The 18,753-nt window shown below is 34.3% G+C and overlaps 1 protein-coding gene across 2 annotated transcripts in view; it reads left to right on the forward strand.

The window, feature by feature from the left end:
• Positions 1–18,254, forward strand: part of NUCB2 (nucleobindin 2) — a 41,265-nt gene extending 23,011 nt beyond the window's left edge. For both annotated transcript variants that reach the window (XM_042904938.1, XM_042904939.1), the window contains 10 exons: positions 1,653–1,779; positions 7,846–7,949; positions 8,989–9,174; positions 9,364–9,454; positions 10,049–10,107; positions 10,206–10,298; positions 11,316–11,405; positions 16,731–16,901; positions 17,638–17,716; positions 18,142–18,254. In XM_042904938.1, the coding sequence (XP_042760872.1) occupies positions 1,653–1,779; positions 7,846–7,949; positions 8,989–9,174; positions 9,364–9,454; positions 10,049–10,107; positions 10,206–10,298; positions 11,316–11,405; positions 16,731–16,901; positions 17,638–17,712 (996 nt within the window). In that variant the 3' untranslated portion in view covers positions 17,713–17,716; positions 18,142–18,254. The remainder of the gene's footprint in view (positions 1–1,652; positions 1,780–7,845; positions 7,950–8,988; positions 9,175–9,363; positions 9,455–10,048; positions 10,108–10,205; positions 10,299–11,315; positions 11,406–16,730; positions 16,902–17,637; positions 17,717–18,141) is intronic.
• Positions 18,255–18,753: the final 499 nt, after the last annotated feature.

The following is an 18,753-nucleotide window of genomic DNA, read 5'->3' on the forward strand; positions in this document are numbered from 1 at the left end:
GAACATATGTTTCAATTCTTTAGATATATACCTACTAATGGAATTGCTGGGTCATATGGTAATTCTGTGTTTAACTTTTTGAGGAACTGCCAAATTGTTTTCTAAAGTGGCTGTACCATTTTACAATTCAAGTCACGTTTTGAGTTTCTCCTTTGTGCTTTAATTATGCTTTAAATTAATGTGGCTTTTATTTTTATCTTTTCTTTCTTTCTCCAAATTTTTATTTAAATTCCAGTTAGTTAACATACAGTATAACATTAGTTTCAGGTGTAGAATTTTGTGATTTATCACTTAAAACACCCAGTGCTCATCACAAGTGCCCTCCTTAATCCCCTCACATATTTAACCCATCCCCTCCACCCACCTCCCCTCTAGTAATCCTCAATTTGTTCTCTATGGTTAAGACTCTGTTTCCTGATTTGCCTCTCTTTTTCCCCCTACATTCATCTGTTTCGTTTCTTAAGTTCCACATATGAGTGAAATCATAAGGTATTTATCTTTCTCTGATTCATTTTGCTCTAGCTCTATCCACATTGTTGCAAATGGCAAGCTTTCATTCTTTCTGATGGTTGAGTTATATTCCATTGTATATATGAGCCACATCTTCTTTATCCATTCATCAGGTGATGGACACTTGGGTTATTTCCGTAATTTGGCTATTGTTGATAATGCTGCTATAAAATCAGGGTACATGTGCCTCTTTGAATCAGCAATTTTGTATCCTTTGGATAAATACCTAGTAGTACAATTTCTGCATTGTGGAGTGTTCTATTTTTAACTTTTTGAGGAACTTCCATACTGTTTTCCAAAGTGCCTGCACCAGTTTGCATTCCCACAAACATTGTAAGAGGGTCCCCTTTCTCCATATCCTCATCAACATCTCTTGTTTCCTATGTTGTTAATTTTAGCCATTCTGACGGGTAGGAGGTGGTATCTCATTGTGGTTTTGATTTGCATTTCCCTGCTGATGAGTAATGTTGAGCATCTTTTCATGTGTCTGTTAGCCATCTGGATGTCTTCTTTGGGAAAATGTCTGTTCATGTCTTCTGCCCATTTCTTAGCTGGATTATTTGTTCCTTGGGTGTTGAGTTTGATAAATTCTTTATATATTTTGGATACTAACTCTTTATCAGATATTTCATTTGCAAATATCTTCTTCCATTCCATAGGCTGCCTTTTAGTTTTGTTGATTGTTTCCTTTGCTATGAAGAAGCTTTTTATCTTGATGAAGTCCCTATAGTTCATTTTTGCTTTTGTTTCCCTTGCCTCCAGAGACGTGTCTAGTAAGAAGTTGCTATAGCCCGTGTTAAAGAGGTTGCTGCTGTTCTCCTGTAGGCTTTTGATGGTTTTCTGTCTCACATTTAGGTCTTTCATCCATTTTGAATATATTTTTATGTATGCATACTACATCTTCTTTATCCATTCATCAGTTGATGGACATTTGGGCTCTTTTCATAATATATGGTTTTTAGATATTTTGATTTTAGAGTTACAAACTGAGTGTCTTCTGAGAGAAATTCTTTTTATAATATCAAATTTATCTAAATTAATTAGAATTATTTATCACTATCATAACCCAAATTTTAATATATTGTGTCTGGTCTAAAAATGGAATGTAATAAATAAAACTAATTTGTTAATTTTGTTAACAGAGTGGGAGGCTAAGCAAAGAATTGGATTTAGTAAGTCACCATGTGAGGACAAAACTTGATGAGCTGAAAAGGCAAGAAGTGGCAAGGTTACGAATGCTAATTAAAGCGAAATTGGATTCCCTTCAAGGTAAGTGCTAAAGAAAAAGTAGGAAACTTTCAGTATTTGGTTGTGGAGGTCAGCACATACCATGTTTTTCTTGTCAAAATTTAATGTTAGTATTGATTTGCCTTCTCTTAATTTTTTAAAATTTAATTTTTAAAATAGGTAATCCATTTACATCATTCAAAAATCAAAATGATTAGCCTTAAGTTATTATGTCAGTATAAAGGAAGAATGAAAGAAAAGTAATGAATTAAGCCACTAGCTTACAAGAAGAAGAATAGGGCAGCTGCGTGGCTCATTCGGTTGAGCCCCTGACTCTTGATTTTTGCTCAGGATGATCCCAGGGTGGTGGGATTGAGCCCTGAATCATGCTCTGCACTGAGCCTGGAGCCTGCTTGGGACTCTCTCTCTCTCTCTCTCTCTCTCTCTCTCTCTCTCACCCTCTCCTTCTGCCCCTCTCCTCCACACTCTCCACACACTCTCTTTTTCTCAAAAAAAATTAAAAATTTTTAAAATTTTTTAGATTTGATTTTTTTTAGAGTAGTATAAGGTTCACAGCAAAGTTGAGGGGAAGGTGCAGAGATTTCCCAAATACCCCTAGCCCCCAAACATGTATAACCTCCTTTATTACTAATATCACCCATCATCCACCAGAGTGGTACATTTGTTATAACTGATAAACCTACATTGATACATTATAATCACCCAAAGTTCATAGTTTACATTAGAGTTCACTCTTGGTGTTGTGCATCTATGGGTCTAGACAAAGCTATAATGACATGTATCTACCAATCTAGTATCATGCAGAGTAGTTTTACTGCCCTAAAAATCCTCTGTGCTCTGCCTATTCGTGCTCCCATATTCTTTTAATTTTAGACAGTGAGAAGATTAAATAGCTATGAAGTCGAATTTTTGAAATATGAAAATATCCAGAGATAAGAAAGTAGTCTCATAAAGCATATCTACAGAAAAGGCCTTTGACAAAATTTAGCACCCCTTCTTAATTGTAATAAAGTAATAAAATAGTAGTCAATAGATACTTCTGTAACATGATCAGGGATGTCCAACTCAACCACATCATACTGAGTAGGGAAATACAAGTATGTTTTCTAACTAAAATCAGGAACAAGACAATGATGCCCACTATCACCACTACTAATCAATATTGCATTGGAGGTACTAGCCAAAACAATTACAATGAAAAAAAGTGGAGGTAAAGTAATTGAAAAGGAAGTGATAAAACCATTTCTGTTTGCAGGTGATATGATTATATATTGGAAACTAAAAGTAATTGATTAAAAAACTTAGCATAAACACCAGGAAAATTCAGCAAGGTCAACTGAATATACAGAAATCAATTTTTCATATGCAAATAACAGCCAGTTATGAGATACAATGGAAGACTCCATTTCCCAATACCAACAAAGATAAACTACCTAGAATAAACCTATTAAGAAATATGTAAGACTTATACCAAAAGCTTTAAAATACTCCTGAAGGATGCAAAAGTAGACTTGAAAAAAATGAGAAGACATAACATCTTTTTGATACAAAGACTCAACATTATAAACAGGTCAGTTTTCCTTAGGTTAATTTATTAACTTAACATGACCCAAATAAAAATATATACTTTTTTCCCCCTGGTACTAGCCAAGTTAATTTTAAAGTTCATATGAAAAAAGGAAACAAGCAAGATAAACTATATACCTCTGAAAAAGAAGAACAGTGAAGGACTTGAGAGATATATGAAGTCTTAAAACATATCACTAAGCCTCAGTCACTAGAACTGTATGGTTCTGGCATACAAGTAGGAAGACCAGTGGAACTGAATAGAAATTCCAGAGCACTGGATGTTATATAAGTAATGAGTCACTAAATTCTGTTCCTCAAACCATTATTACATTATATGTTGACTAAGTTGGATTTAAATAAAATTTAAAAAAATAATAAAAGAAATTCCAGAAACAAAAGTAACTACATTTAGAATTTAGTTTGATTAAAAGTGGTATTTTGGAATGCCTGGGTGGCTCAGTTGGTCAAGTATCCAACTTCGTCTCAGGTCATGATCTCACGGTTTGTGAGTTCGAGCCCTGCATCGGGCTCTCTGCTGTCAACCCAGAGCTTGCTTCGGATTTCTCTCTCTCTCTCTCTCTCTCTCTCTCTCTTTCTCTCTCTCTCTCTCTCTCTCTCCCCCCTCCCCTGCTCACACTCTCTTTCTCAAAAATAAATAAACATTAAAAAAGAAAGTAGTATCTCATTATTAGTTGGATAAAGATAGATTTTTAAAAAGAATAGTGTTGCTACAATTGGATAGCCATTTGGAAAAAGGTACAATTCGATCTCTAGCTCATATACATCAGAATAAGTACAAATAAATCAAAGACTTCAGTGTAGAAAATAATACCATAAAAGTACTAAATGACAACGTAGGTGAATTTCTTTATCTTGGAATGGCCTTTCTAATTATGAAACAAAATCAAGAGGTCAGATTTGACAAGTGGGAGACCCTTCAAGCTGGCTCCTGTGTCTTTGTGCCCCCATGGGTTGGTTATCTGGGTGGCTCATAGACATTAATAAACATCTGAAAGTTTACTCATGGTGAATAGTAGTTCTTAAACTTTAGATTACGTAGGCATCACCTGGGGAGCTAGTTAAAAATGCAGATTACTGGGAGCACCTGGGTGGCTCAGTCGATTGAGCGTATAACTTTGGCTCAGGTCATGATCTCGTGGTTTAAGTCCCACACTGGGCTCTCTGTTGACAGCACAGAGCCTGCTTCAGGTCCTCTGTCCTTCTTTCTCTGTCCCTTCCCTGCTTGCACTCTGTTAAAAATAAATAAAACCTTTAAAAAAATCTTTAAAAAATGTAGATTACTGGATTCTACCTCTAGATATTCTGAATCTGGGATGAGTAATATGCATTTTAAACATGTACTTCTGGCCAATGGATCATATTGGCGAAATGCTTGTGTAGAGCATTAAACTCCCTGCCAGTGAGTAGATGTAGAAAACAAGTACCAAATACTCATTATCCTGGGATTAAGGATATCAATGAGAGGTAAATTGAACTTCAGGTGGTCAGGAATAGAGGGTAATTCCATCCTTGAAGCCAGGCCTAAGGTGTTTTTTTTTTTTGTTTTTTTTTTTTAAATGTTTATTTATTTTTGAGAGGCAGAGACAGAGCATGAGCAGGGGAGGGGCAGAAAGAAAGGGAGACAGAATCGGGAGCAGGCTCTGAGCTGTCAGCACAGAGCCTGACGCTAGGCTCGAACCCACAAACAATGAGATCATGATCTGAGCCGAAGTTGGACGCTTAACCAACTGAGCCACCCAGGTGCCCTGAGGCCTAAGGTGTTTTGAGATTACTTTCTTCTTAGACAACCTCCATCCCCTCAATCTTGGCAGTGTTTTCTTTATTCTAAACAGGGGCTAAATTTCATTATCTAAAGAAAATGGTCTGATGCTTAGAAAACTTACGAATATTTTCTCATGGATTCAGAATTTTTGAATTAAAATTTTTAATAATTTGAAGAAAGACTTAAAGGGTCCTTTTTTTTTGGTGTAATTTTTAAAGTAGGTACTACATTCACATTCATTAAAACCAGAAAGAGTAAGTATAAGCATATAGCAAAAGTGCTCTGATATTTTTGTACTCTATCAGTTCTCACTGCCCTGAACATAATCCTTCTGTTTCTTCCTTCTTATATAAGCAAATAAAAATAACGGCCTTTTTTTCCCTCTCTTTTTATGCAAAAGATAGCATATAATATGCATTTTGCGCCCTGTGGGTTTCGTTTAACAACATATTTTGGAGTTCTTTCTGTATTAGTGCATAGACACCATCTTCATTTAAAAAAAAATTTTTTTTACGCTGCATAGATTTCCATTATATGGATATACCATAATTTATTTAACTAGGCCTCTGGCAATGGGCATTTGGGTTATTTCTAGCAAATACTCTTGTACATATATCACTGCCTATCCATGTAAAATTATCTGTAGGATAAGTTCCCCATAGAGAAATTGTATACATGTGTATGTGTTTGTAATTTTGATAGATATTGCTACCTCCACAGAGGTTGTGTCAGTACATACTCTTACCAGCAATAATTTTTCACATCCTTGCTAATAGTATGTATCTTCAAACTTTAAGAATTTTATCATTCTGGAGCACCTGGGTGGCTCAATCAGTCAAGTGTCCGACTCCTGGTTACAGCTCAGGTCATGATCTCACAGTTTGTGAGTCCGAGGTCCACATTGAACCCTGCATCGGGCTTTGTGCTGACAGTGCAGGGCCTGCTTGTGATTCTCTCTCTCCCTCTCTGTCTGCTCCTCCCCTGCTCATGCTCTCTCTCTCTCTCTCTCAAAATAAAAGTAAACAAAATTTAAAAAAGTTTTAGATGATATAATAGTACAGTTTTAATATGTATTTCTCCTGTTTTGAGTGAGGTTAAGCATCTTTTCATGTATTTCACTGTCTGGTCATATCCTTTAGGCCTGGGTCTTATAACAAATCTTTTCTTCATAAAGTAAAATTTGTATAGTGCCATACTAAGAATTCAGTGAAAGCTTAACTGAACTAAATTTAGCAGTTTCTTACTTTCTAGTATAACAAAATCTTCCAGGCTCATCTTGTACCTACCCTGCCCCAGCCCTGGAATGAGCCATTTATCTGAGGATTCCTGGTTCTTTTTAGTGGGAAATGATATTTCTTTTGGTCCCACAGACCAAAGACTGGCACTAAGTGTGCTCATTGCTTCTGGAATATATTTTCTTCTTGGCATTTTCATCGGACAGAGGTAGGAAATATATGCATGTCTATATACATCAACATATACCTGCACACACATTTTTGTATATATAAATGTATATACATACACATGCATATGCCTGTAAAACACACACATATATATACATGTACATATTCATATTTTAGAAATAAATTCACACAGCACTAAGTCCCATCCATTTCCAGATTTCTTTCTCATATTCCATGATTCCATATTTGTATATTCCTTTTTCTAAGAACCCAGACATTTATTTATTTATTTGTTTGTTTTTAAATCTAATTACTGATTTATTTATCTATTTTTAATATAATTTATCATCAAATTGGCTTCCATACAATACTCAGTGTTCATCCCAACAAGTACCCTCCTCAATGCCCATCCCCCACTTTCCCCTCTACTCCATCCCCCATCAACCCTCATTTTGTTCTGTGTATTTAAAAGTGGAACCCAAACTTTTAACAAATCAACACATGTACCTATTTTGCTCAATTCTTTTATCCAACTGAAATAGTCCAGACTAACTTTACCCACTCAACTGCAATAAACTGTAGCTTGTAAAAAAAACTATTCACAAAGAAAAACAATTGATATTTCTTTAAAAATAAGTCCTAATCTAAATGAATTTACCTGACTTAGATTTTTATTGTTCCATAAAGGATTCATTGGAGCAGCATACAAAAAATTCCTTCATAAAAATTTTAGAACAATTCTTTTTAGAGATTCTACTTAAGGGGCCTAAGTGGCTCCCTTGGTTAAGCATCTGGCTGACGGTTTTGGCTCAGGTCATGATCTCATGGTTCATGTGTTCAAGCCCCACATTGGGCTCTGCACTGACAGTGTAGGCCTACCTGGACTTCTCTCTCCCTCTCTCTCTGCCCCTCCCCCACTCACATGCTGTCTCTCTCTCTCTCTCATAATAAATAAACTTAAAAAAAAATTCTCCTTAGGTCTTTGATGAGGGCAGTATATTAGAGTTTATCCAATTAAAAGTAGGAAATTTGGTAGTTTTCCAATAATAAAAAAGTTTTTACTGTAATTATACTGATAGACAACTAGCCTTTCTAGAAATAATAATAAAGTGTACATATTACATTGTATTCCATTCTAGATTCAAGGACATTACTTTTGCCTACAATATGTACAATATTCTAAAAGAAAATATCAACACTTAATCTAAAATTTTGAATATTCTCATAAAATCCTATAGGAATAAATATGAATGTTTATTCTTATGTGTCATTTATATCAATGTTTCTAGCTTTTATTACTTTATTATTTACTGTTTTTTCATTTTCTTTCAGATACGGGCATAGACCATCATGCTCTTCTAAAACAATTTGATCACCTAAACCACATGAATCCTGACAAGTTTGAATCTACAGATTTAGATATGCTAATCAAAGCGGTGAGAATAATTCCAAACAATGTTGTCTTTGTTGTGCCTTTGAGGTTTTGTAATTTGATAAATAAATTCAATGAAGTGGTAATATAACTCTTAGATACTCTATAGAGTATCTTTTTTTTTTAATTTTTTTTTAATGTTTATTTATTTTTGAGACAGAGAGACAGAGCATGAACGGGGGAGGGTCAGAGAGAGGGAGACACAGAATCTGAAACAGGCTCCAGGCTCTGAGCTGTCAGCACAGAGCCCGACGCGGGGCTTGAACTCACAGACCGCGAGATCATGACCTGAGCCGAAGTCAGCGGCTTAACCGACTGAGCCACCCAGGCGCCCCTCTATAGAGTATCTTTAAAGGGAGAGAGCTTAACCCCTATTACTATAGACAATAATATGGACATAACAATCTGTAACCCCTTGCCCACAGTTCCAAAGTCCAAAGCACCATTAAAGTTGAAACCTGGCTTGAATTATAGTAAGGCTATTTATAGTTTTTATTTAGTCTACTTCATTGAATATTCATAGACTTTGCTGAGGAAGTATTAATCTCTTTGATTATAGACTCTGCAAAGATATTCTATAATATGGCATATATGCCATATTCTCTTTCTAAAATCTAGAAAACTCTGAAACACATCTGGGTGCTGAGATTTTAGGTAAGAGTTTGTAGACCTCTTATGTTGTACTGTATGGAGCTATCAAACCAGATGTTGTAGTCTGGGTATTAGTTTAGTTAAGTGGTTAGAAACTGTTCTAGTTTTCTATACTGTACATATTTGATATAATTCCTTCCTTCTTTTTAAAATCAATTTATATATTACTTGCTTATGAGGAGCTTTCTAAAGCTGAGGCTTGAACTATGAGTTTCTTTGAGTGCCTACATACTGGTAATAATAATGACTAAAATAAAATGGTAGAATTTAAAAGAAGTGTCCAGTGATTTCTGGCCCTTCTATACTATCTTCTGTTAGAGAGTATGCTATATACAAGAACAGCTTTATTTATATTTCCAAACACTTCTTGTAATTTAATTTAAATATTATAGGCCACAAGTGATCTGGAACACTATGATAAGACTCGGCATGAAGAATTTAAGAAATATGAAATGATGAAGGAACATGAAAGGAGAGAATATTTAAAAACACTGAATGAAGAAAAGAGGAAAGAAGAAGAATCTAAATTTGAAGAAATGAAGAAAAAGCATGAAAATCATCCCAAAGTTAACCATCCAGTAAGGATTATGACTTTATGAAACCATAATTAGAGGAAGATACTTCTTTTGTATCAGTAAAATTTTATCATAAGTTATTAGTACTTTAGATTCTTAATTCTGCAAAGTTTCTCAAATTTGTATTTTATTTTCAGTCTATATACATAGATTATATTTTGTTTTGAGCATTTTTTAAAAATTGATTCACAGGGAAGCAAAGATCAACTAAAAGAGGTATGGGAAGAGACTGATGGATTGGATCCTAATGACTTTGACCCCAAGACATTTTTCAAATTACATGGTAACAGATTTGATACAAATATTAATATTTATATCTGCTGTTTGAAAATTTACAGTTGCTTTTCTTAACTGATTTTTACCAAGGTCTGTTATTGAGTCCTAATGACAATAAATGTTTAGAGTTTTTCTCTAAGGTAATATCATGGTCTTTATTACTGATCTGCAGCATAAAATATTTTAGGTCAGTAGCTGTGTCTTTTGCTTGCTTTTACTGTTGAGTCATTACCACTTATGGCAAGGTTCTGTGTGAACTGAAGGTATTTCTGTGACTGGCTAGGTTATATCCAACATGCTTTATGCTATAACATTAAAATGTACTTTACTCCTATATCATATTATTTCACTTCATATTTTTGAAAAAACTGGTTAAGATATATTTTTCTAAAAAAACTATTATGAATTATGAATTAGTAGTAAATTGTTATAAGTTGCACTGGTCTGAGGCTTCATGAAGAGGAGGAAACCTTTTTCTGTAGCATATGGATGCTTCATGTCAGTACAACTTCTGCAAGCCAGTTGTAAAGAGTTGTATTTTCATTATTTATTTTCGAAGGCATTAAAATCGATTTTTGTGTTTGTGACTTTTAAACTTCAGATGTCAATAATGATGGCTTTCTAGATGAACAAGAATTAGAAGCCCTATTTACCAAAGAGGTAAATGAGTTCAGTAAGTGTTCAGTAAGTTTTTGCTCTCTTTTTTCCTTTTATTATCTTCCTTTCTTTTATGTTGGTTTGAAACTTTTTTTTTTTAGTTGGAGAAAGTTTATGACCCCAAAAATGAAGAAGATGATATGGTAGAAATGGAGGAAGAACGGCTTAGAATGAGGGAACATGTAATGAATGAGGTACGCTTTAAAATTTTAAGATTATATGTTACTTCAAGTTCTTACAATAAATCTTACCACAAAGTGGAAAATAAATATACAGAATAGGTATTTAATTGGATTTTGCTTTTTTGATCCAGAATATTCAGTAAATTCCTTGTAGTGTAGATAAAATTATTTTGTAACTGCTTTAAAATATTTTAAACTTTAAAGGATTTGTATTTAAAAGATTAAGATGCCATTGCATATCTTTTAGAAGTAAAAAATAACGTAGTCCAATATTTGCTATTTTAAAAACCTGCATTTTCATTAAGAAAATCTAAAAAATCCAATACCTTAATGGTTTATCATAACAAATATTTACTTCTTGTTCACATTATTAAGCAAAACTTTGGTCATAGACATCATAGGCAGGGTAACTAAGGCCCACTGTTTTAAGTCAGTGATTTTCACCTGATATTTGACCTATTGGTGATGAATTGGGATTTCTGTTGACTGCTGGCATCCCAAGTGCTAAATGAATTTCTTTGGTAATTATGAGGTTCACTTTTGTAACTGAATTTGCTATAGTTTGTAAGAGCCATGGAAGAGGATTGGGAGAGATTGTCAACTTTAATTTTGGTTTAGATAGTTGTTAAGAAAAATGTTGAGAGTACTTTAATGTAAACTTCTTTATTCTTGGCTGAAACAGTCATCTTTCTGGAAAGGTTATTTTTCTTTGGATTATGCATGATGTGGTGAGGGAGGAAGACAATAATAGCCTAACCAGTTAGATCAGCAGACTTAAGGGTGGTGATCTTTGAGGGTAATCAGGGATATAGATATCTTGCTGAAATCTGAATTATACAGAAGATAACAGTATCTATTTTTTGATTCTAATATAATGTTGAGTGTTCTGGTTTTCTTCCCCCCACCATTTCTGTGGATGTTAAGCTAGCCTTAATTGCTCTTTGTTTATGTAGTAGCATCTATTAGAAGGTAATTTCTGGTAATATGAGAAAGAGTTATATTATTTACATAAACTTTTTTTTCAATCAGGTTGATGCTAACAAAGACCGACTAGTGACTCTAGAAGAGTTTTTGAAAGCTACAGAGAAAAAGGAATTCTTGGAGCCAGATAGCTGGGAGGTAATAGAACCTACTTGAAATGGGATGTATGGTTCAAGAAATTCGACATTAGTTTATTCTACTTTTTAACTTTTATTCCCCATTATGTTTTCATGGGGAGCCTTGCTGTCTTGGCTTTTCATATAAAACGTCACTGTAAAATAATGAACTTGATTTTTTGGAAAACCTGTGGCAATTGACCTTTCATTTATAATCAAGTTACATATAATTATAAGTCTTTTTAAAATTGCACTTTTTCTAAGTGTGAAAATTAGAAATATAGATACATTTATTTATTTTTTTTAAATTTTTTTTAACATTTATTTATTTTTGAGAGACAGAGCATGAGCAGGGGAGGGGCAGAGAGAGAGGGAGACACAGAATCCAAAGCAGGCTCCAGGCTCTGAGCTGTCAGCACCAAGCCCGACGTGGGGCTCAAAGTCACGAATCAGAAGATCATGACCTAGGCCGAAGTTGGACACTTAACCGACCGAGCCACCCAGGCGCCCCTAGATACATTTATTAAAAAAAATTTTTAATGTTTATTTATTTTCTGAGAAAGACAGAGAAAGAACGTGAGTGGGGGAGGGGTAGAGAGAGAGGGAGACACAGAATTGGAAGTAGGCTCCAGGCTCTGAGCTGTCAGCACAGAGCCCCACACTAGGCTTGAACCCACAAACTGAGATCATGACCTGAGCTGAAGTCAGACGCTTAACCGACAGAGCCACACAGGTGCCCCGAAATATAGATACTTTTAAAGAATAAATTAGAATGGTAGAATTATTCCAAGGTAGACACTTAATTTATGCATTGTGTTATACCAGTTTGGAAATAGTTTGTATCTGTAGTATATGCACACATAGCACACATTATATAGTATACTGTCTTATTTTTAAATTACATGTACACATAAACTCCTATCTATATATTTTTTAAATGGCTTCGGACTGTATAAATGTCTTGTATGTTTGGGAAATTCTGTTTTTTTAAAGTTAACAATATTTCATGATGCCATTCCTCAAAAAACATGGTTTAAAAATGACTCCTTAGCCAGGCACTGGGGTGGCTCAGTGGGTTAAATATCTGCCTCTTGATTTCAGCTCAGGTCATGATCGCACAGTTCATGGGACTGAGCCCTGTGTCGGGTTCTGCGCTGACAGTGCAGGGCCTGCTTGGGATTCTCTCTCTCCCTCTCTGCCTCTCCCCTGCTTGTGCACATGTGCTTTCTCTCTGTCTCTCTCAAAATAAATAAATAAAATTTAAAAAATTACTCTTAGCATTCAGTTGTGTGGTTGTAGCATAATTTATATAACCATTCAAACAGATTTAGCCATTTGGGTCAATTTCACTTTTTTTTGACTGTAGTAGTTAACACTATGATGACTCTCTACTTGTTCAGACATTTTTAGGATCTATGATGGTTTACCTGGGATTGAGTCCTAATAATAGAACTATTCTCAAGGTTTATGAACATTTTTAGTTTCTAAATATGTCTTGTCAAATTGCTCAAGAAAGGTGTCCCAATTTGTTCCATGGTTTACTGTGCATACACATTTTTAAAAGAATAATTGAGAGGTAGCAACCAGAAGAGACTGAAGAAAGAACATTTTAATTTTCCATACAAAATATAGAAGATCACCATTTCAATTAGATTTTTTATTGTCCAGAAAATGGTTTCAGATAGGGTGACCAACTGTCTTGGTTTACCCTGGAATGAGTTTCCCAGGATGTAGAAGGTTTTGGTGCTAAAACAAGGACAGTCCCAGGATGACAGTTTATCATCTTAGTTTGAGATTAAAGAAATCAGCTATTTTGTCATAAGGGTTTTTTTCCTACATTTGCAGTATTTCTGGACTTTGGTGAAGAAGAGAAGAATGCTAGTATTATTTGAATATGCATTCTCTTTATTACTTCTGGTGAACTAGATCAACAGATAATTGCATATTTTTTTTTCATTTTGACATAATTTTAGATTTACAAAAGAGTTGCAAGAATAGACAAGGAATTCCTGAAAACCTTTCCCCCAGATTTCCTATTTTACTACAATTATTCTTTTTTTTCTTTTTCTTTTTTAAAATATATATATATATTTTTTAAAGTTTATTTATTTTTAAGAGAGAGAGAGATAGAGTACGAGTGGGGAGAGGCAGAGAGAGAGAAAGACACAATCTGAAGCAGGCTCCAGGCTCTGAGCTGTCAGCACAGAGCCCGATGCAAGGCTCAAACCCATGAACTGCGAGGTCGTGACCGGAGCCAAAGTTGGATGCTTAACTGACTGAGCCACCCAGGTGCCCCTTTCTTTTTCTTTTTGTTTCTCTATTTTTAATCTGTGTGCATGTGTGTGTATTTATATATAACATACATAATTTTCTTGAGAGTAAGTTGCACATGATTCTGCTTTAACCTTAAATATTCCAAGGTACTTAACTGTGTATTTTTTGCAAACAAGGATTTATCTTGCATAATCACAGTAACATTACCAATGCTACACACATAATACTCTTCTCTGGTCTCTAGACTTTGTTGAGATTTTTGTCAGTTTTCCTAATACTGCCCTTTATAGAAAAAGAACATCCAGGATCATACATTGAATTTAGTTATAATGTCTTCCTAGTCTCCTTTAATCTGAAACAGTTCCTGAGTCTTTGTATCTTGTGGCATTGATATTTCTAGAGTATAGACCAGTTATTGTGTAGAATCTCCCTCCATTTGCTCTTTCCTTAGGATCCCTACTTTTGGTAGGAATACCACCAAAGTGATGCCAAGTGCATCATATCACCGAGCATATGCTGCTGATTGTTCTTATAACTGGCAATGTTAATTTTGATTATTTGTTTAAGATGGTGTCTACCGGTTTCCCTTCTATTTTCTATCTTGTAATTTAAAAAGTGTTTTGTCTAACTCTTCATACTACCAGAATCAGAAGCTAGCATTAAAAAAAAAAGATTCACTTGACATCATATCAAAAGTGTTTCCAAATACTAATTGTAAGCATTATTTTAATAGTTATTGAAGTGCTTAACTGTTTTCTCAGGGCTAGACACCCATTCTTTTACTGTTTATTTTAAAAAGACAGTGCTGCTGTAAACACATTTTTATGTAAAGCTTTTTATGTGGTTAGGGTTACTTTATAGGATGGATTCTCAATGTAGCATTACCAAAACCAAGGGAATCTTTTTAAGACAGTTGATATATTTCGTAAAAGTACTTTTTGAAAGAATTGTACATTATCACCAATAAAAAATGAAAATGCTGTGTTTAAAAAAAAGGAATTTCTGAGGGTATACTCTGAGATTAATTATTTGCTAATTTTAGCATCCATTGATGATTCTAGCCAGAAACAATTGTTACTATGATTGTTTACAAATGGTGATTTTCTTTCTTTTTTTCTTTTTTTAATTTAATTTTTTATTTTTAAAAATTTACATCCAAATTAGTTAGCATATAGTGAAACAATGATTTCAGGGGTAGATTCCTTAATGCCCCTCACTCATTTAGCCCATCCCCCCTCCCACAACTCCTCCAGTAACCCTCAGTTTGTTCTCCATATTTATGAGTCTCTTCTGTTTTGTCCCCCTCTCTGTTTTTATATTATTTTTGTTTCCCTTCCCTTATGTTCACCTGTTTTGTCTCTTAAAGTCCTCATATGAGTGAAGTCATATGATTTTTGTCTTTCTCTAATTTCACTTAGCATAATACCCTCCAGTTCCATCCATGTAGTTGCATATGGAAAGATTTCATTCTTTTTGATTGCCGAGTAATACTTCATTGTATATCTATACCACATCTTCTTTATCCATTCATCCATCGATGGACATTTGGGCTCTTTCCATACTTTGGCTATTGTTGATAGTGCTGCTATAAACATGGGGGTGCATGTGTCCCTTCAAAACAGCACACCCGTATCCCTTGGATAAATGCCTAGTAGTGCAATTGCTGGGTCATAGGGTAGTTCTATTTTTAGTTTTTTGAGGAACCTTCATTCTGTTTTCCAGAGTGGCTGTACCAGCTTGCATTCCCACGAATGGTGATTTTCTAATCGTCATTCCTTGTACATTTTATTAGTTGGCCTTCTACAGTAAGGAAAAGTTATCCCTTCCCCCATCTCTGTTTATTTGAGTGGAGACTCATGGCTTCTTATCTTATTCAATAAGCTTGTATCCTTACTATCACCATTTATTTTGATGCCCAAATTGCCCCAGATTTGGCTAGTGGGAGTTTCTTCAAACTGGCTTTTGTGTCCTCTTGGCATGTTACCTATCTTTCTTCGAGGATTCCTTACTTTTTTGCATAAGATGTCCAAGGCTTATCTTGTTCTTTCTCCATCCCACCTCTAGAATCAGCCATTTTAATGAGGAGCACTGGCTCTTTTCAGTGGAGATTGATATCACAGACCAGGATCTGGGCACTGGATGTGTTCCTTGCTACCGGAGTATCATTGCTTCTAGGGTTTGTCAGATAACAGAGTTGGGGAATTTAAAAAACAATGTGTATGTATGTGTGTGTTTATATCTATATATTTATGTTTGTATTATATGTTTGTGTATATGTACATATTATGCACACACAGATACATCCATATTCATCTTCTTATATTTAGCTATCCATATATGTTAAAACTTACTGAGTTCACACTGATACTTCCTCAAATTTCAGTCCAATGCCTCCAATTCCAGTACAACATTCTACCTCTTCCTCTTTCCATATTTCATATGAAATCTAGTTCCTATTTTCCACAATATCATTCCACTTATTTCCTCAATTCTAGGATGTACAAAGTGTTTCAGAATTGCTAAACTCTGCAAAACAAGAATTGATGATTTGTTTAGATTTTTGTTTATTGTTTTTAGCCTGAGCATGTAGTCAGAATACTGTGATTAAAAGTTTCTTGTGTTAGTTTATTCCCCCTTCCCGTTGTGTTTTATTCACTTAAAATAAAAGCATTATTTATTTTCTTCTGTTTATAGTCAATTTGAGGAGTTTTCCTGTCTTTGTGGATTTTATTTCTCTTTTTTTTTTGAGTGTGTGAAACACTGACATGTTTCTAAAAATCAAATCTGTACAAAAAATGTGTATTCAAAGAAGTGTGATTTCTTTTCCCATATTTGATCTGTCTACCCAGTTCTCTTCCTTGTGTTGTAGGTAACCAATTTCATTAGTCTTGGGTTTTTCCTTTCTGCTCAAATAAGTATATAAATATATATTTTCTTATTTCTTCTTCTTTCTTACCAAAAAGGTATAATACTATAGATACTCTTTTGTTCTTTGCTAATCATAGAATTTTAAAGCTGAATCAGATCTTGTTGTATATTTAAGATTATTCTCTCCCTTGTTTTTTTCTTTTAGACACTGGATCAGCAACAGTTCTTCACAGAGGAAGAACTGAAAGAATATGAAAATCTTATCTCTTTACAAGAAAATGAACTTAAGAAAAAGGCAGATGAGCTTCAGAAACAAAAGGAAGAGCTACAACGTCAGCATGACCAACTTGAGGCTCAGAAGCTGGAATACCATCAGGTGGTATTTTATAAAATGATTGTGGCATTAGGAAGAATTTTAGGTGCTTTGTTAAAAGTGTGTGCTTTTGTAATATAATATTTCAAAGTATTAGCTATAGTATTTTAAATTTTAGTATTAAAAGAATTTTTTTTAACGTTTATTTATTATTGAAAGACAGAGAGACAGAACATGAGCAGGGGAGGGGCAGAGAGACGGGGAGACACAGAATCTGAAGCAGGATCCAGGCTCTGAGCTGTCAGTACAGAGCCCGATGTGGGGCTCAAACCCTGAAACCATGAGATCATGATCTGAGCTGAAACCAAGAGTCAGACGCTTGACCGACTGAGCCACCCAGGTGCCCCAAATGTTTGTATTTTTAAAACTGCTTTGTTGAATATGAATCTAAATTTTATTTTTTTTGAGTTTATTTATTTATTTTGAGAAAGAGAGAACGTGTATAAGCTGGGGAGGGGCAGAGAGAGAGCAGAGAGAATCCCAAGCAGGCCCTGCACTGTCCTCGCAGAGCTAGACACAGGGCTCGATCTCACAAACTGTGAGATTATGACCTGAGCCGAAATCAAGAGTCAGATGCTTAACTGACTGAGACACCCAGGTGCCCCAATTAATCTAAATGTTAAGAGTTTGAATATCTCATTTTGGAAAACAATTTTCAATTAGTTTGTTGTGATTTGTCAAAAGTCATGAGAAAATCAAATAATACTTACTTTTAAGCCATTCTTTTTCCATTTACTAGGTCGTACAGCAGATGGAACAAAAAAAATTACAAGAAATTCCTCCATCAGGGCCTGGGGGAGAATCAAAGCTCTAGCCACGTATGTAACTTTATTTTTTTGTTTAAGGATATAAAAAATGTATTATGAATGTAATTTCAAATCATTAATATCTATGGTATTTTCTATATATTGGTGGAAATAGTGCATCTTGTACTACAGAAAGATGAAAAGGCTTCTAAAATTTTTATGCATCATTATATTTCAAAAACTATATAATTTGACAGCTATACTTATGGTGAAATGATTTATTTCAACATTATTTACAATTTTTTCTAATCAGTTATTGATATTGTCAGGGAACACATTTTTTAATTATAATCTATGGTTAGCTAAGTATTTTTAAAATGCTTTATATTTATATTTACATATATGTACATATACTGAGATTGTATATATACAAGAAAATTCAGAATAAAGGAAGATACCTTTAATAAAATGAGAGCATATATTTTTTTTTTGAACAGACATTTAAAGTCCGAAGTCCACCAGAACTTGGAAGAAAACTGTTCAATCAACATCTGTGTCATCTTTTTACCACCCTTCCTTTTTCTCTGCTCAATAAATATTTTAAAGCATATATGAAGTAAAGGAAGATACTTTTAAAATGAGAACACATTCTTTTTTAGGATACAGATACTTAAAGATTGAAGTCTATCAGAACTAGGAAGAATACAAACTCAGTATCTGCTCTCACTTTCATACCTCTCTTCTTTTTAATTTGCTCTCCTTTAATGATTTAATTAAGTGGCCATAATTATGCCATAATGCAATGAAATGTTTAAGTGAGAAAGTTCTGTAGTGCTTTTAAAGTAAATTTATATTGTTGTCACTCATAAAGTTAGTCTTTTATGGGTGCTTATCATCCCCTGTCTCAATAAGTCTCTTTGATGGTAATAATTCTTCTGAGAAGATCATAGTTTCCCCCAGTGTTTCCTGTTAACTTCTTCCTCCTTTCAGCAAATTTAACTGCCAGAAATTCTTCTATTGAATAACTTTTGCTACCACTTCAGATCATTTTTGTTGTTGTTGTTTATATTTTTGCTTTCAATTCTATCACTTAAGATCAGGTTCTGCTA

The sequence above is a fragment of the Panthera leo genome, chromosome D1, assembly GCF_018350215.1.
Source record: "Panthera leo isolate Ple1 chromosome D1, P.leo_Ple1_pat1.1, whole genome shotgun sequence".
Taxonomy (NCBI): domain Eukaryota; kingdom Metazoa; phylum Chordata; class Mammalia; order Carnivora; family Felidae; genus Panthera; species Panthera leo.